General features: G+C 38.4%; 1 protein-coding gene and 1 non-coding gene across 2 annotated transcripts; both read right to left on the reverse strand.

The window, feature by feature from the left end:
* Window positions 1-3,164: 3,164 nt before the first annotated feature.
* LOC112763261 (uncharacterized) lies at window positions 3,165-3,530 on the reverse strand. Its single transcript, XM_025808980.1, has one exon. The coding sequence runs from the start codon at window positions 3,528-3,530 to the stop codon at window positions 3,165-3,167; it is 366 nt and encodes a 121-aa protein (XP_025664765.1).
* Window positions 3,531-7,958: 4,428 nt separating this feature from the next.
* On the reverse strand, window positions 7,959-8,066 carry LOC112768822 (small nucleolar RNA R71). Its single transcript, XR_003186208.1, has one exon. It is a non-coding gene; the product is annotated as a small nucleolar RNA R71 (small nucleolar RNA).
* Between the last annotated feature and the right edge of the window lie 10,076 nt (window positions 8,067-18,142).

The raw sequence follows: 18,142 nt of genomic DNA on the forward strand, positions 1-18,142 counted from the left end.
CTCGAGAGGAATCCTTCTGGGCTCCACCATATTACCTGCACGTAAATCAACAGAATCAGTAGAAGAGGAGCTTGTTTCTTCCTCAGATGGCGTTTCAGATTCGCCCTCAGAAGAGACTGATGAATTGGTAGTAACCACTTCACCACCCTCAGAGGCTAACCTACGCCGAGCTTGCCTAATACATGAAATAGTTCTTTTAATTTCAGGATCAAATACGGCTAAGCTCGGATCAGGCAGCGAACGCGTCATTCAATGAAAGAAACAAACAGCTCATGGTAATAAAATAAAATAAAATATGCAAAAATTTAAAATATGTACACCAACCAATAAATTAGCACACACTTACAACTCCCCGGCAACGGCACCAAAAATTGAACGAGCGGAAAATTGCCGATTAAGAATTTATAATAAGAACAGCGTTGCAAATACAGTTCTCAACCAACGAAAATCCACTTATCAATTTAGAAGGGTTGTCACAAATTTAGAATAAAAATACTGGGAGTAGGAATCCCAGGTTGTCTCCCAACGAGTTGACAAAAGAGTTCTATTTTATCAGTCAGGAATTTTCTGAGAAATTTTAAGAGTTGAACAGAAAAATAAATGATTGTAAATTAAAGCAATATGAATTAGCAAGAGAATTTATATAATCAGAATAAAAAGCCTTGACCGGGGGAAGATTAATTGGAAGTTCTATCCTTGTTGGATTTTTTCCAAGTGTAATAGCAAGAGGTTGTTGTTTTTACTTAGTTAACCCTTACTAAATAAAGGAAAGTCAAGTGATTGAGCTAACTCTTATTCGCAAGTCCTAATCCTCTCCTATGGAAGGATCAGCATTAGTAAATAGAGAATTAGCCAACAACTTCCAATTAAGATTGACACTTGAGTATTCCAACTCAAGTGTCTCCTCTTAATCAACCCCCAAATCAAGTTGGGACTCTACTCCATTGACATGAATACAACGTTCACAGACATATAAGAAGAAGACATGATAAATTAAATAAAATAGGAGCTGAAAATTAATTAAAGGTAACAGTAATTCTTTCAATTAATAAATCCCAAAATCATAAACATACGTATCTGAACAGGGTTAATGGGCAATGAAAGAGTAAAGGAATAAGGAAACAAACTAGAATAACAGCAACTTCGACGGAGGTAATGACTCTTCTCAATATCCAAATCAAAAGCATAAACTCTAAAACTATGAATGTGAATAAAACATAGAGGAAGTAGTAGAATTCTCTCTAAGATTAAAAACTAAAACTAAAATTATGCGAATGAGAATGTGTGTTGAATCTCTACTTGTTCCCTGGCTCTAGTCTGTATTTCTGGGCCGAAAACTGGGTCCAAAATCATCCCAAAATCGCCCCCAGCATTTTCTGCGATTTCTACAGGTAGCGCATGTCACGCATACGCGTCAATCACGCGCACACGTGGCAGTGTGAACTCCGATTCACGCGCACGCGTGAGCCATGCGTGCGCGTTTCTTCTCACTGGTTGTCTCCTTTATTTCATGTGCTCCTTCCATTTTTGCAAGCTTCCTCTCCATCCTCTAAGTCATTCCTACCCTATAAAGCCTGAAAACACTTAACACACAGATCACGGCATCGAATGGTATAAAGGGGGATTAAAATACACAATTTAAAGGCTTAGGAAGCAAGTTTTCAACCATAGAACAAAATTGGGAAGGAATTGTAAACTCATGCAAATTGTATGAATAAGTGTGCAAAGGCTTGATAAAAATCACTCAATTGAGCACAAGATAGACCATAAAATAGTGATTTATCAGGCATGCAATGTGCAAGTTCATCGCAATTAAGCTCTAATTTGATCATAACTGACTCAACAATCAAGCAACAGCACTTTGCAATACAAAGAAAGAACAAAGAAAGCAATAAATTTAACCTAAGCAACATAAAAGAAATGAAAACAATTGCAAAAATATTAACATAAAAAGAAAAGAAAAACAAGAACCTTACGTATAGAGGTTGAAGAGAACAAGAACTAGGGAGAAACAATGGCACTTCTTATAGCCACTGTGAAATCACGGCGGTTGGGTTCGCCAGAAAAAGCACCGGAAGAGAGAACTTACCGGTGGTGAAGAGAGAAAAGAGAAGGGAAAGAAAGGAAGAGAGGAGAAGAGAGAAGAAGAGAGAGAGAGAGAGAGGGTGGTCGGTCGCCAGCGGTGGGCTAATGGCGGAAGTGGCCGGCGGCAGGGACCGGCGGAGCTGGGCAGAGAAGAGAAAAAGGGCAGCAATGAAGAAAAGAAGGAAAGAAGAAAAGAAGAGCTGCCTCTCAACAGGGCAGGTTGCTCTGTTAACGCCCAGAACGTGATTTGTGCGCACGCACAGGAGCCTGTGCGGACGCACAGAAAGCAAAACTTAGAAGGGTGTGAACGCACACAGTGTGCGATCGCTCTGACAAGAGAGGTTGCATTAAGACGTGCGGGCGCACAAAAGCGTGCGCGTGCACAGAAGAGCTCTCTCTTTTTTTTAAGAGATGCTTGAGGACAGAATCAAGTGTGTGTGCGCACACAGATCCGTGCGCACGCATAGAAGCCAAAAATGGGGGAGGTTGTTCACGTGCACAGGTCGTTCCCTCACTCCCACCAGATGGGTCTTCAATTAGAGTGCGGGCGCACGTGTCTGTGCGACCACACAAATGAAGCATGAAGGGGAACGTGTGCGTACGCACGCAGCTGTGCGCACGCACAGGTCAGAGAAAACAGGGCAGCGCGCACACACAGGCCGTGCTGACACTGCGACCAGAGGGCATGTCAAGGGATGTGCAGACGCACAGGCTTGTGCAGCCGCACAGATGGCGAAAAATGTATATTTGTGCATACGCACAGCATGGTGCGCATGCACAGATGCCCTGTTTCAGAAAATAATTTTTTCTCTTCAAAACTAAGGTTCCTACCCTTAGCATATCAACATACCAACCCCAAATCATTCAAATAAGCACAATTTCATAATCCACAAGCAATTTAACTTATTCAACTGAAAATCATCAAACCAAACCTAAGCTAATCATTATATCACAAGAAAGTAAATAATTAAAAAAAATATAAACAAGAGATAAAGTTGGAACAATGTTACCATGGTGGGGTGTCTCCCACCAAGCACTTTGGTTTAGAGTCCTAAGTTGGACTTGCATGGCTTCATTGGTCACTTAGAAACTTCCCCAAGGAGGAAAATCTCCAACTCCTTGGCATTCTTGGGTTGAGTGTGATAAAGTTTCACCCGATGACCATTGATTTTGAACTTAACTCCGTTGACAGGGTGAATCACTTCCACCACTCCATAAGGCTTGACATCTACCACTTTAAACGGCCCGTCCCATCTAGGTCTTAATTTCCCGGGCATCAATCGCAACCTTGAATTGTACACAAGTACTTCATCACCTATCTTAAAGCTCTTCCTCCTAATATTCTGGTCATGGAATGCCTTAGCTTTTTCCTTGTAAAACTGAGCATTCTCATATGCTTCCAACCTAAGGCATTCTAATTCCTCCAACTGGAGCTTACGTTCCATTCCCGCCCCCTTTAAGTCCGGATTTCAATTCTTCACCGCCCAATAGGCTCTATGTTGGATTTCAACTGGAAGATGGCAAGGTTTCCCAAAAACAATACAGAAGGGGCTCATTTCGATTGGGGTCTTGTAAGCAGTCCTATAGGCCCATAATGCATCTCCCAATCTAGAACTCCAATCCTTCCTCTGTGGGTTAACCACATTTTCTAAGATTTTCTTGATCTCTGATGAGCGGATAATTTATACGCTTTTTGGCATTGTTTTTAGTATGTTTTTAGTAGAATCTAGTTACTTTTAGGGATGTTTTCATTAGTTTTTATGTTAAATTCACATTTCTGGACTTTACTATGAGTTTGTGTGTTTTTCTATGATTTCAGGTATTTTCTGACTGAAATTGAGGGACTTGAGCAAAAATCAGATTCAGAGGTTGAAGAAGGACTGCTGATGCTGTTGGATTCTGACGTCCCTGCACTCAAAGTGGATTTTCTGGAGCTACAGAACTCGCAATGGCTCACTTCCAACTGCGTTGGAAAGTAGACATCCAGGGCTTTCCAGCAATATATAATAGTCCATACATTGGCCAGGTTTAGACGACGCAAACTGGCGTTCAACGCCAGCTCTCTGCCCAAATCTGGCGTCCAGCGCCAGAAAAGGATCCGAAACCAGAGTTGAACGCCCAAACTGGCACAAAAGCTGGCGTTCAACTCCAAGAAGGACCTCTACACGTGCAGCACTCAAGCTCAGCCCAAGCACACACCAAGTGGGCCCCGAAAGTGGATTTATGCATCAATTACTTACTTTTGTAAACCCTAGTAGTTAGTTTATTATAAATAGGACCTCTCACTATTGTATTAGACATCCTGGATCCTGGATTGTATTCTAATCCTGTGATCACGTTTTAGAGGGGCTGGCCATTCGGCCATGCCTGGACCTTTCACTTATGTATTTTTAACGGTAGAGTTTCTACACTCCATAGATTAAGGTGTGGAGCTCTGCTGTTCCTCAAAGATTAATGCAAAGTACTACTGTTTTCTATTCAATTCATCTTATTTCGCTTCTAAGATATTCATTCGCACCTCAACCTGAATGTCATGAACGTGACAATCATCATCATTCCCTATGAACGCGTGCCTGACAACCACTTCCGTTCTACATTAGATTGAATGAGTATCTCTTAGATCTCTTAATCAGAATCTTCGTGGTGTAAGCTAGAATGATGGTGGCATTCAAGAGAATCTGGAAGGTCTAAACCTTGTCTGTGGTATTCTGAGTAGGATTCAATGATTGAATGACTGTGACGAGCTTTAAACTCATGATTGCCGGGCGTAGTGACAGACGCAAAAGGATAGTAAATCCTATTCCAGCAGGATCGAGAACCGACAGATGAATAGTCGTGCCGTGACAGGGTGCGTTGATCATTTTCACTAAGAGGATAAGATGAAACCATTGACAAGGGTGATGCCTCCAGAAGATTAGCCGTGCCGTGACAGGGCATTTGGATCATTTTCCTGAGAGAAGACCGAAAGTAGCCATTGACAATGGTGATGTATCACATAAAGCCAACCATGGAAAGGAGTAAGACTGATTGGATGAAGATAGCAGGAAAGCGGAGGTTCAGAGGAACAAAAGCATCTCTATTCGCTTATCTGAAATTCTCACCAATGAATTACATAAGTATTTCTATCCTTTATTATTTACCTTTTAATTATCTAATCCAATCACATTTAACCCTACCTGACTGAGAGTTGCAAGGTGACCATAGCTTGCTTCATACCAACAATCTCCGTGGGATTCGACCCTTACTCACGTAAGGTATTACTTGGACGACCCAATGCACTTGCTGGTTAGTTGTGCGAAGTTGTGAACCATGGTATTGACATCATGTTTTTGGCGCCATTACCAGGGAAAGAAAGAGCGATAAATTTTACATAATTAAAGTGTAATCACAATTTCTGCGCACCAAGTTTTTGGCGCCGTTGCTGGGGATTGTTCAAGTTTGGACAACTGACGGTTCATCCTGTTGCTCAGATCAGGTAATTTTCTTTTTGTTTTCTCTTCAAAAATTTTTCAAAAATCTTTCAAAATTTTCTCATCTGTTTTCGAAAAAAAAATATAAAAATGTTTTCAAAAATGTATTTTCTTCAGAATTTTTAAGAATGAAATCTAGTGTTTCACGAAGCATGCTAAGCCTGGCTGGCTATAAAGCCATGTCTAAATTCATTTGGACTGAGGCTTGTAATTTGTTATCAAGAGCAAGCTAGTTGCTGTTAATCCACCTGCTGCTGTTCCTGATTTACATGCTGAAGCTTGGCTGGCCATTGGCCATGTCTAGTGTTTTGGACCGGAGCTTTCTTTGAAAGCTTGGCTGGCTAGTGAGCCATGTCTAATTCCTGGACTGAAGCTTTAGACTAAGAATGCAAGATTCCTGGAATTTATATTAAAAATTTTGGAATCCTTATTTTTCTTTTACAAAATAATTTTCGAAAAATCCAAAAAAAAAATTAGAAAATCATAAAAATCAAAAATATTTTTGTGTTTCTTGTTTGAGTCTTGAGTCATGTTATAAGTTTGGTGTCAATTGCATATGCATCTTGCATTTTTCGAAAATCATGCATTCATAGTGTTCTTCATGATCTTCAAGATGTTCTTGGTAAGTCTTCTTGTTTGATCTTTTCAATTGCATGTTTTGTGTCTTTTCTTGTTTTTCATATGCATTTTTGAATTTTTAGTGCTTAAGCATTAAAGAATTCTAAGTTTGGTGTCTTGCATGTTTTCTTTGCATTAAAAATTTTTCAAAAATACGTTCTTGATGTTCATCATGATCTTCATAGTGTTCTTGGTGTTCATCTTGACATTCATAGTGTTCTTGCATGCATCCCTTGTTTTGATTCAAAAATAAAAGAGAAAAACATGAAAATGATGTTTTAATTTTTCTCTCTCATCATAAAAAATTCAAAAATCAAAAAAATATCTTTCCCTCTTTTCTCTCATGATTTCAAAAATTAGATTTGACTTTTTCAAAAATTTTAAAAATCTAGTTGTTTTTATGAGTCAAATCAAATTTTCAATTTAAAAATCTTATCTTTTTCAAAATCTTTTTCAAAAATCAAATCTTTTTTATTTTTCTTAGTTATTTTCGAAAATTCTAAAAATATTTTTCAAAAATCTTTTTCTTATTTTTATACCAAATTTTCGAAAATAACAATAACAATTAATGTTTTGATTCAAAAATTTCAAGTTTGTTACTTACTTGTTAAGAAAGATTCAAACTTTAAGTTCTAGAATCATATCTGGTGATTTTTTGTGAATCAAGTCATTAATTGTGATTTTAAAAATTCAAATCTTTTTCAAAACCTAATTTCTATCATATCTTTTCAAAAATATCTTCTTATCTTGTCTTTTTTCAAAAATTTGATTTCAAAATATCTTCTCTAACTCCCCAACTCCTTATCTTTTCAAACTTGATTTTTGTTTCAACTAACTAACTAACTTTTTGTTTGTTTCTTACCTTTTTCAAAACCACCTAACTAACTCTCTCTCTCTATTTTCGAAAATATCTTCCCCCTTTTTTTCAAAAATTTCTTTTTAATTAACTAATTATTTTATTTTTATTTTGAATTTTCGAAAAAAAAAACTACTAACCCTTTTCAAAAACTATTTTCAAAAATCACTAACTCTTTTTCAAAAATTATTTTCGAAATTTCCCCTCTCTCATCTTTTTCTATTTATTTATTCATCTACTAACATCTCTCCCTCACCCACCAAAAATCCGAACCCTCTCTCTCTCTCTTTCTGAGTTCAGATTTTTCTCTTCTTCTTTTCTTCTACTAACAATAAGGAACCTCTTTACTGTGACATAGAGGATTTCTCTTCTTTTCTTTTTCTCTCCTCTTTCTTATGAGCAGGGACAGAGAAAAAAGCATTCTTGTTGAAGCTGATCCAGAACCTGAAAGGAATCTGAAGAGGAAATTAAGAGAAGCTAAATTACAACAATCCAGAGACAACTTGATTGAAAATTTCGAACAAGTAAAGGAGATGGCAGCCGAACCCAACAACAATGCAAGGAGAATGCTTGGTGACTTTACTGCACCAAATTCCAATTTACATGGAAGAAGCATCTCCATTCCTGCCATTGGAGCAAACAACTTTGAGCTGAAACCTCAATTAGTTTCTCTGATGCAGCAGAACTACAAGTTTCATGGACTTCCATCTGAAGATCCTTTTCAGTTCTTAACTGAATTCTTGCAGATATGTGATACTGTTAAGACTAATGGAGTAGATCCTGAAGTCTACAGGCTCATGCTTTTCCCTTTTGCTGTAAGAGACAGAGCTAGAGTATGGTTGGACTCTCAACCTAAGGATAACCTGAACTCTTGGGATAAGCTGGTCAAGGCTTTCCTAGCCAAGTTTTTTCCTCCTCAAAAGCTGAGCAAGCTTAGAGTGGATGTTCAAACCTTCAGACAGAAAGAAGGTGAATCCCTCTATGAAGCTTGGGAGAGATACAAAGGACTGACCAAAAAGTATCCTTCTGACATGCTTTTAGAATGGACCATCCTGGATATATTCTATGATGGTCTGTCTGAGTTATCTAAGATGTCATTAGATACCTCTGTAGGTGGATCCATTCACCTGAAGAAAATGCCTGCAGAAGCTCAAAAACTCATTGGCATGGTTGCTAATAACCAGTTTATGTACACTTCTGAGAGGAATCCTGTGAATAATGGGACGCCTATGAAGAAGGGAGTTCTTGAGATTAATACTCTGAATGCCATATTGGCTCAGAACAAAATATTGACTCAGCAAGTCAATATGATTTCTCAGAGTCTGAATGGAATGCAAGCTGCATCCAACAGTACTCAAGAGGCTTCTTCTGAAGAAGAAGCTTATGATCCTGAGAACCCTGCAATAGCAGAGGTGAATTACTTAGGTGAACCTTATGAAAACACCTATAACTCATCATGGAGAAATCATCCAAATTTCTCATGGAAGGATCAAAAGCCTCAACAAGGCTTTAATAATGGTGGAAGAAATAGGTTTAACAATAATAAACCTTTTCCATCATCCACTCAGCAACAGACAGAGAACTCTGAACAAAATACTTCTAATTTAGCAAACTTAGTCTCTGATCTATCTAAGGCCACTGTAAGTTTCATGAATGAAACAAGGTCTTCCATTAGAAATCTGGAAGCACAAGTGGGCCAGCTGAGTAAAAGGATCACTGAAATCCCTCCTAGTACTCTCCCAAGCAATACAGAAGAGAAATCCAAAAGGAGAGTGCAAGGCCATTGACATAAGCACCATGGCCAAACCTGTAAGGGAAGGAGAGGAGGACGTGAATCCCAAGGAGGAAGACCTCCTGGGACGTCCAATGATTAATAAGGAGCTTCCCTCTGAGGAACCAAAGGACTCTGAGGCTCATCTAGAGACCATAGAGATCCCATTAAACCTCCTTATGCCATTCATGAGCTCTGATGAGTATTCCTCTTCTGAAGAGAATGAAGATGTTACTGAAGAGCAAATTGCCAAGTTTCTTGGTGCAATCATGAAGCTAAATGCCAAATTATTTGGCATTGATACTTGGGAAGTTGAACCTCCCTTGTTCATCAATGAACTAAGTGATCTGGATCAACTGACATTGCCTCAGAAGAGACAGGATCCTGGAAAGTTCATAATATCTTGTACTATAGGCACCATGATCTTTAAGGCTCTGTGTGACTTTGGTTCAGGAATAAACCTCATGCCCCTCTCTGTAATAGAGAAACTGGGAATCTATGGGGTGCAAGCTGCTAAAATCTCATTAGAGATGGCAGACAATTCAAGAAAACAGGCTTATGGACAAGTAGAGGACGTGTTAGTAAAGGTTGAAGGCCTTTACATCCCTGCTGATTTCATAGTCTTAGATACTGGAAAGGAAGAGGATTAATCCATCATCCTAGGAAGACCTTTCCTGGCCACAGCAAAAGCTGTGATTGATGTGGACAGAGAAGAATTGATCCTTCAATTAAATGAGGACAACCTTGTGTTTACAACTCAAGGACCTCTCTCTGCATCCATGGAGAGGAAGCATAAAAAGCTTCTCTCAAAGCAGAGTCAAATAAAGCCCCCACAGTCAAACTCTAAGTTTGGTGTTGGGAGGCCACAACCAAACTCTAAGTTTGGTGTTGAACCCCTATATCCAAACTCTAAGTTTGGTGTTGGAGAGTCTCAACAATGCTCTGAACATCTGTGAGGCTCCATGAGAGCCCACTGTCAAGCTACTGACATTAAAGAAGCGCTTGTTGGGAGGCAACCCAATTTTTATTTATCTAACTATATTTTTCTTAGTTATATGTCTTTATAGGTTCATGATCATGTGGAGTCACAAAATAAATATAAAAATTGAAAACGGAATCAAAAACAGCAGAAGAAAAATCACACCCTGGAGGAAGCATCTGCTTGGCGTTCAACGCCAGAACAGAGCATGGTTCTGGCGCTGAACGCCCAAAATGGGCAGCATCTGGGCGCTGAACGCCCAGAACAAGCATGGTTCTGGCGTTCAACGCCAGAAATGGCCAACAAATGGGCGTTGAACGCCCAAAATGGGCACCAACCTGGCGTTGAACGCCCAGAAGTTATGTGCAAGGGCATTTTACATGCCTAATTTGGTGCAAGGTTGTAAATCCTTGAACACCTCAGGATCTGTGGACCCCACAGGATCATCTCAGGATCTGTGGACCCCACAGGATCCCCACCTACCTCACCCTCTCTCTCCATTCATGATCATCCCTTCTGTTTTCCATTCACCACTCACATCCATACATCCCACTTACCTACAAAATTCAATATCTCTTTCCCACCCAATCCCACCCATATGGCCGAATACACACATCCCCCCATCTCCTCCATATCTTCTTCTTCTTCCTCTATTCTTTCTTCTTTTGCTCGAGGGCGAGCAACATTCTAAGTTTGGTGTGGTAAAATCATAGCTTTTTGTTTTTCCATAACCATCAATGGCACCTAAGGCCAGAGAAACCTCAAGAAAGAGATGGAAAGATGGAAAGATTCATCTCACTAGCCCATCACTAAGAAAAAAAGATGGAGCAAACAAGATAGCACATTCATGGATCTCAATAGGCACATGAAGAAGCTCATCATCAAGAGATCCCTGAGATACCTCAAGGGATGCACTTTCCTCCACAAAACTATTGGGAGCACATCAACACCTCCCTAGAAGAATTAAGTTCCAACATGGGACAACTAAGGGTGGAACATCAAGAGCACTCCATCATCCTTCATGAAATAAGAGAAGATCAAAAAGCAATGAGGGAGGAGCAACAAAGACAAGGAAGAGACATAGAAGAGCTCAAGGACATTATTGGTTCCTCAAGAAGGAAATGCCACCATCACTAAGGTGGATTCATTCCTTGTTCTTATTTCTTCTGTTTTTCGTTTTCTATTTTATGTGCTTATCTATGTTTGTGTCTTCATTACATGATCATTAGTAGTTAGTAACTGTGTCTTAAAGTTATAAATGTCCTATGAATCCATCACCTCTCTTAAATGAAAAATGTTTTAATTCAAAAGAACAGTACATGAGTTTTGAATTTATCCTTGAACTTAGTTTAATTATATTGATGTGGTGACAATGCTTCTTGTTTTCTGAATGAATGCTTGTAACAGTGCATATGTCTTTTGAAGTTGTTGTTTAAGAATGTTAAATATGTTGGCTCTTGAAAGAATGATGACTAGGAGACATGTTATTTGATAATCTGAAAAATCATAAAAATGATTCTTGAAGCAAGAAAAAGCAGCAAAGAACAAATCTTGTAGAAAAAAAAAATAGGCAAAAAAAAAATAGAAAGAAAAAGAAAAAGCAAGCAGAAAAAGCCAAAAGCTCTTAAAACCAAGAGGCAAGAGCAAAAAGCCAAAATTTTAGAAGGACTTGAGCAAAAATCAGATTCAGAGGTTGTAGAAGGACTGCTGATGCTATTGGATTCTGACCTCCCTACACTCAAAGTGGATTTTTTGGAGCTACAGAACTCAAAATGGCGCGCTTCCAATAGCGTTGGAAAGTAGACATCCAGAGCTTTCCAGCGATATATAATAGTTTATACTTTGGCCAAGTTTAGATGACGCAAACTGGCGTTCAACGCCAGCTCTCTGCACAAATCTGGCGTCCAGCGCCAGAAAAGGATCCAAAACCAGAGTTGAACGCCCAAACTGGCACAAAAGCTGGCGTTCAACTCCAAGAAGGACCTCTACACGTGCAGCACTCAAGCTCAGCCCAAGCACACACCAAGTGGGCCCCAGAAGTGGATTTATGCATCAATTACTTACTTTTGTAAACCCTAGTAGCTAGTTTATTATAAATAGGACCTCTTACTATTGTATTAGACATCCTGGATCCTGGATTGTATTTTGATCCTGTGATCACGTTTTAGAGGGGCTGGCCATTCGGCCATGCCTGGACCTTTCACTTACGTATTTTTAACGGTAGAGTTTCTATACTCCATAGATTAAGGTGTGGAGCTCTGCTGTTCCTCAAAGATTAATGCAAAGTACTACTGTTTTCTATTCAATTCATCTTATTTCGCTTCTAAGATATTCATTCGCACCTCAACCTGAATGTCATGAACGTGACAATCATCATCATTCCCTATGAACGCGTGCGTGACAACCACTTCCGTTCTACATTAGATTGAATGAGTATCTCTTAGATCTCTTAATCAGAATCTTCGTAGTGTAAGCTAGAATGATGGCGGCATTCAAGAGAATCCGGAAGGTCTAAACCTTGTCTGTGGTATTCCGAGTAGGATTCAATGATTGAATGACTGTGACGAGCTTCAAACTCGTGATTGTCGGGCGTAGTGACAGACGCAAAAGGATAGTAAATCCTATTCCAGCAGGATCGAGAACCGACAGATGAATAGCCGTGCCGTGACAGGTTGCGTTGATCATTTTCACTGAGAGGATAAGATGAAACCATTGACAAGGGTGATGCCTCCAGACGATTAGCCGTGCCGTGACAGGGCATTTGGATCATTTTTCCGAGAGAAGACCGAAAGTAGCCATTGACAATGGTGATGTATCACATAAAGCCAACCATGGAAAGGAGTAAGACTGATTGGATGAAGATAGCAGAAAAGCGGAGGTTCAGAGGAACAAAAGCATCTCTATTCGCTTATCTGAAATTCTCACCAATGAATTACATAAGTATTTCTATCCTTTATTATTTACCTTTTAATTATCTAATCCAATCACATTTAACCCTACCTGACTGAGATTTGCAAGGTGACCATAGCTTGCTTCATACCAACAATCTCCGTGGGATTCGACCCTTACTCACGTAAGGTATTACTTGGACGACCCAGTGCACTTGCTGGTTAGTTGTGCGAAGTTGTGAACCATGGTATTGGCATCATGTTTTTGGCGCCATTACCAGGGAAAGAAAGAGCGATGAATTTTACATAATTAAAGTGTAATCACAATTTCTGCGCACCAATCTCCCTGTTGGATACTTCTGCTTGCCCATTGGTCTGGGAGTGATAGGCTGTAGAAACTTTGTGAATGACCCCATACTTTTTCATCGATGCCTCAAAAATGGGTTTCTTGGTCGCTCACGATTGCTCGTGGTGACCCAAATCTACAAATAATGTTATTTTTCAAAAATGAAGCAACGGTATTAGCGTCGTCGCAACGGGTAGGAATTGCTTCCACCCATTTAGAGACGTAATCCACTACTAACAATATGTACACAAACCCATTGGAATTTGGAAATGGCTCCATGAAATCCATACCCCAAACATCAAAAATCTCGCAAAAAATCATCGATTGTTGGGGCATCTTATCCCTTTGTGAGGTATTTCCAGATTTCTGGCATTGATGACAGGATTTGCAAAATTGGTTGGCATCCTTAAATAAAGTAGGCCACCAGAATCCACAGTCTAAAACCTTCCTCGCTGTTCGTTGCGGGCCGAAGTGACCCCCACTCTCAGATGAGTGGTAAAATTGAAGGATAGGCTGGAACTCAGATTCTGGCACACACTTTCTAATTACTTGATCTGCCCCACGCCTCCACCGATGTGGATCATCCCAAATATAATACTTAGCATCACTTCTCAATTTATCTTTTTGATGCTTTGAAAATTGTGGGGGAAAAACGTGAGCAACCAAGTAATTAGCTATCGGGGCAAACCAAAGGGTGCTTTGGGATATTGCTTGCAAGGTATCTAAGGGAAATGAGTCATTGATAGGAGTTAAATGTTCAAGCCGACTCAAATGGTCTGCCACTAGATTTTGGGACCCACTTCTATCTTTGATCTCCAAGTCAAATTCTTGCAAAAGTAATATACACCTAATGAGCCTAGGCTTTGACTCCTTCTTTTTTAGCAAATATTTCAAAGCGGCATGGTCCAAATACACCACCACTTTAGAGCCTAGCAAATAAGGTCGAAATTTGTCCAATGCAAAAACAATAGCTAAAAGCTCTTTCTCGGTGGTGGTGTAATTCGACTAAGCCGAATATAATGTTTTTGAGGCATATGTGATGAACGGATTTTGTGTGGTCTAGAATTTTACAATAAATTCTCGTCGCAAGTATAGTTTCTAAACCAACAATAATCCTTTCATACAAAAATTTGGTTGTCACAAGTAACAAACCCCTAAAAAATAACAACCGAAGTATTCAAACCTCGGGTTTCTCAAAGGAATTGCAGGGAAGTGTATTTATTATTAGTTATGAGATTTTATCTTTTTGGGGTTTTGAATAAGAGAACAGGAAAAGTAAATTGCAAAGGAAATCAAATGACAAAAAGTGGTCTTGGAAAGGTTTGGAGGTCAAGGATCTCTATCCTTATCACTAACCACAACATGATAATTGCAAGGATCAATCCCATTAAATCATCCTCTAACTTAGTAAAGGAAAGTCAAATGAGCTATATCAATCCAAGTCCATAAGTCCCAGCTCTCCACTAATTCAATTAGTGAGAACTAGAGTTAATGGCTCCAATCATCAATTACTTGGACATTAGTAACTCAAGAGTTCCTAAGTTACCATCCCAAGCCAAGAACATAAAAGTCTCAATTAAAATCCTCCCAAGTATTTCATCAAACACTTGGAAGGCACAAAATAAAAACATAGAAAATTAATAAGAGAATATTAAATCTAAGCAACCAATTGTAGACATCAATGAAAACAAATGAAGGAAGAAGTAATAAACATAAAATACCTCAAATTGCGTTAATAAGGAAATTGAATTTAACATGGAGAATCCATAAACTAAATTGGAAAATAGAGAAATAAACAAGAGGAATAGATAAACCAAAGTACTAGAATAAATGAGAGTATAAGAGAACTAAATTAAAGGAACATTGAACCTGAAATTGAGAAGAAATAAATCTAAAACTAAGATAAACCCTAAATCCTAGAGAGAGGATCTAGAAAACTACAATCTGAATGAAGTCTGAATGAATGATTCTGCTCCACTCCCAGCCTCTAATATGTGTTTTCGGGCTTGAAACTGGGCTAAAAACATCCCAGAAATTGCCCCCAGCAATTTCTGATACGTACAGCACGTGGCTCCGTCACGCGTACGCGTCGCCCACGCGTACGCGTCACTTGTCTGCCTCTCTATCCACGCATACGCATTATGCACGCATACACGTCACCTAATCAGCAAGGAAACTATGGCAAATTGTATATCATTGCGAAGCCCCGGATGTTAGCTTTCCAACGTAACTGGAACCGCCTCATTTGGACTTCTGTAGCTCAAGTTATGTCTGATTTAGTACGAAGAGGTCAGGCTTGACAGCTTTGCAATTCCTTCAATTTCTTGTATTCCTTCCACTTTTGCATGCTTCCTTTCTATCCTCTAGGCCATTCTTGCCCTATAAACCTTGAAAATATTCAGCAAACATATCACGGCATCGAATGGTAATAAGAGGATTAAAAATAGCAAATTTAAGGCCAAAGAAGCATGTTTTCAATCGTAGCACAAAATTAGGAAGGAAAATGTAAAACATGCAGTTTCTATGAATAAGTGTGAGAATAATGGGTAAAATCTACTGAATTAAGCACAAGATAAACCGTAAAATAGCGGTTTATTAATCTCCCCACACTTAAACATTAGCATGTCCTCATGCTAAGCTCAATGGAAGCTATAAAGAGTGAAGGCAAAATGGTAGGATGTATGAAATACAACCTATTTATATGAATGCAGCTAAATGAAAAATGCTTTTACCTACTTGGTGAAAAGTAAATAAACCTTTCAAAAACAAATATGAACTAGATTTCACTAATTCAAATCATAAAAATGAAGTACAAATAGACTTACAGAAGAAAATAGCTCTTGAAAGTCGGGAACAAAGAATCGAGTATCGAACCCTCACCAGAAGTGTATACACTCTAATCACTCAAGTGTTTAAGGTTCTATTCTCTCAATTCTCTACTAATCTTACTTTCCAAGGCTTGCTCTTCTTATACCAATCAACAAAGAATTAATGCACAGATACACATATCAAGAGGTCTTTTAAGGGTTATAATGGGGTTAGGGCCAAGGTAGGAATGTATTTGGTTAAGTGGACTAAAATTTGAATCCTTGATTAACCTAAACTTATCACCTAACCTAAGACAATCCATGTAATTACAATGCAAAATCTAACTACCTATTAATTGTGTTTACCACATATTCATCCATCCCAAATGTAGTACAGTACATATGCATTGATATTATTACTTAACTTGGGGCATTTTGTCCCCTTTTTATTGCTTTTTCTTTTTCTTCTTTTTTCTCTTTTTTTATTTTTTTCAATGCATATGATTAATGTATTGAATACAAGAATATGTGCTCAACTATTTTTTTGTTCACATTTTCACCAAAAATATACACTATACCCAATTCTCAAACCAAATATTTCTAAACCCAATTTTCCCACACTTAAATTTTGAACACTCTCACTAGTCTAAGCTGACCAAGGATTCAAATTAAAGACATTATTTTTTTCCGCTTAGAGTTAGTGATGTGATAAGGTAAAGAATAAATGGGGTAAAATAGGCTCAAAATTGGTTTGCAAGGGATAATGAAAGGTTAAGGCCATATAGGTATGTAAGCTAAAGTGAAACAAGGCCTCAATCATATAAGTGCATGCATACATCAAACAATGGAAATATAGAATTAAGCAAGACAAAGATCATAATTTTAGAGAGAACAACACACACCAAAATAAAACATTGGTTGATAAAATGCAACCAATCAAATAGGCTCAAAATCTCACTGGTTTTGTGTGTTCGAGCTCTAAAACCATGTTCCAAATTAAAAATCTTCAAACAAGTTTAACAAAAATTTTGATTTAAATTAGTGAAATGCTATAAAAGGTTTCTTGAGAAAGAAAATCTTACTTCAACCAAGTAGTGGTAAAATATGCACAAAATCAAACAAACATGCAATCGAACATGCAAATGCAACAACTAATTTAACAAAAAAAATTAAACATTGGTGTTGAGTCAGAAAGTAGTTACCCGCGGAAGTCGGTATTGACCTCCCCACACTTAAAGATTGTACCATCCTCGGTGCATGCGAAGACGTGCAAGTGGACGGGTTGCTACAACTGATGCACTTTCTTCAAAGAGTGTGCTGCGGGACTCGTTTGTCTTCCCATTTAGAAGTGTTCCGTTCCCCTTCTTGGTGGCCATCCATGGAGGAGGAAGAAAGAGAAGTAGTCTCAAATATAGATAGCTAAAAACCAGAAGGAAGAAAGTCCAAGTGATAATAAATGCCAAAGGAAATAAACAATGTCTTGAATTCATGGTAGCTACAACATGCACATGGGACAGCAATTAAAATTATTAAGGCATATCATAACAACTAGATGCAAGAGGGTTAAAAGCATGCAAGTAATAGGCATGAGAAGCATAGTTCAAGCATCGATAGCAACAATAATTATCACATGTAACGAAATAATCAGCACGTGAATGTTGACAATTAATGACTAATATACTTAACTTACATGGATTGCAAGGGTTGTGAAAAAGAGGCATTAAAGAGTAAGAATAAAATAGACAAGAAATTCAAATGCCATGAAAGTTTTTTCACAAACACGTAGTATGCAATTTAAAAATAGGAAGTGAAGTAATTAATCCAAGCATATACGAGATCCAAATTAAAATGTAAATTGTCAAATCACTCCTCATAATATCCATAAGTTAAAATATAGCAAAATAATGACCCAAATAAAGCTCCAACACCAACATAAAAATGCAAGAAAAAAGAATGGAAAAGGAATTAAAAATAACAAAGCTAATATAAAAAAAATAAGTAAAATAATCAAATGCAATAAATAAAAGTAGAATGAAAAAGTAGAAGGGAAGAAGAGAAGGGAAACCTGAGACGTTAGAAATAGGGGAGTAATGGAAGTAAGAATGAGAGAAGTGGGGTAGGGATGGAAGAAGAAAAAGAAAAGAAAATTGTAGCTACTGGAGTTGGGGTCTCCGGTGGTAGTCCGCCGGTGGTGGTGAGAGAATGGAAGAAGAAGGAGGAAAGAAGTAGAAAAAATGAAGAAGAAATATGGAAGAAGAAAGGAGGAAGAATAAGGATTTGAAAAAGAAAAGAAGAATGAAAGAAAGCAACCTGGGCGGCGCG

Source organism: Arachis hypogaea, chromosome 17, assembly GCF_003086295.3.
Source record: "Arachis hypogaea cultivar Tifrunner chromosome 17, arahy.Tifrunner.gnm2.J5K5, whole genome shotgun sequence".
Taxonomy (NCBI): domain Eukaryota; kingdom Viridiplantae; phylum Streptophyta; class Magnoliopsida; order Fabales; family Fabaceae; genus Arachis; species Arachis hypogaea.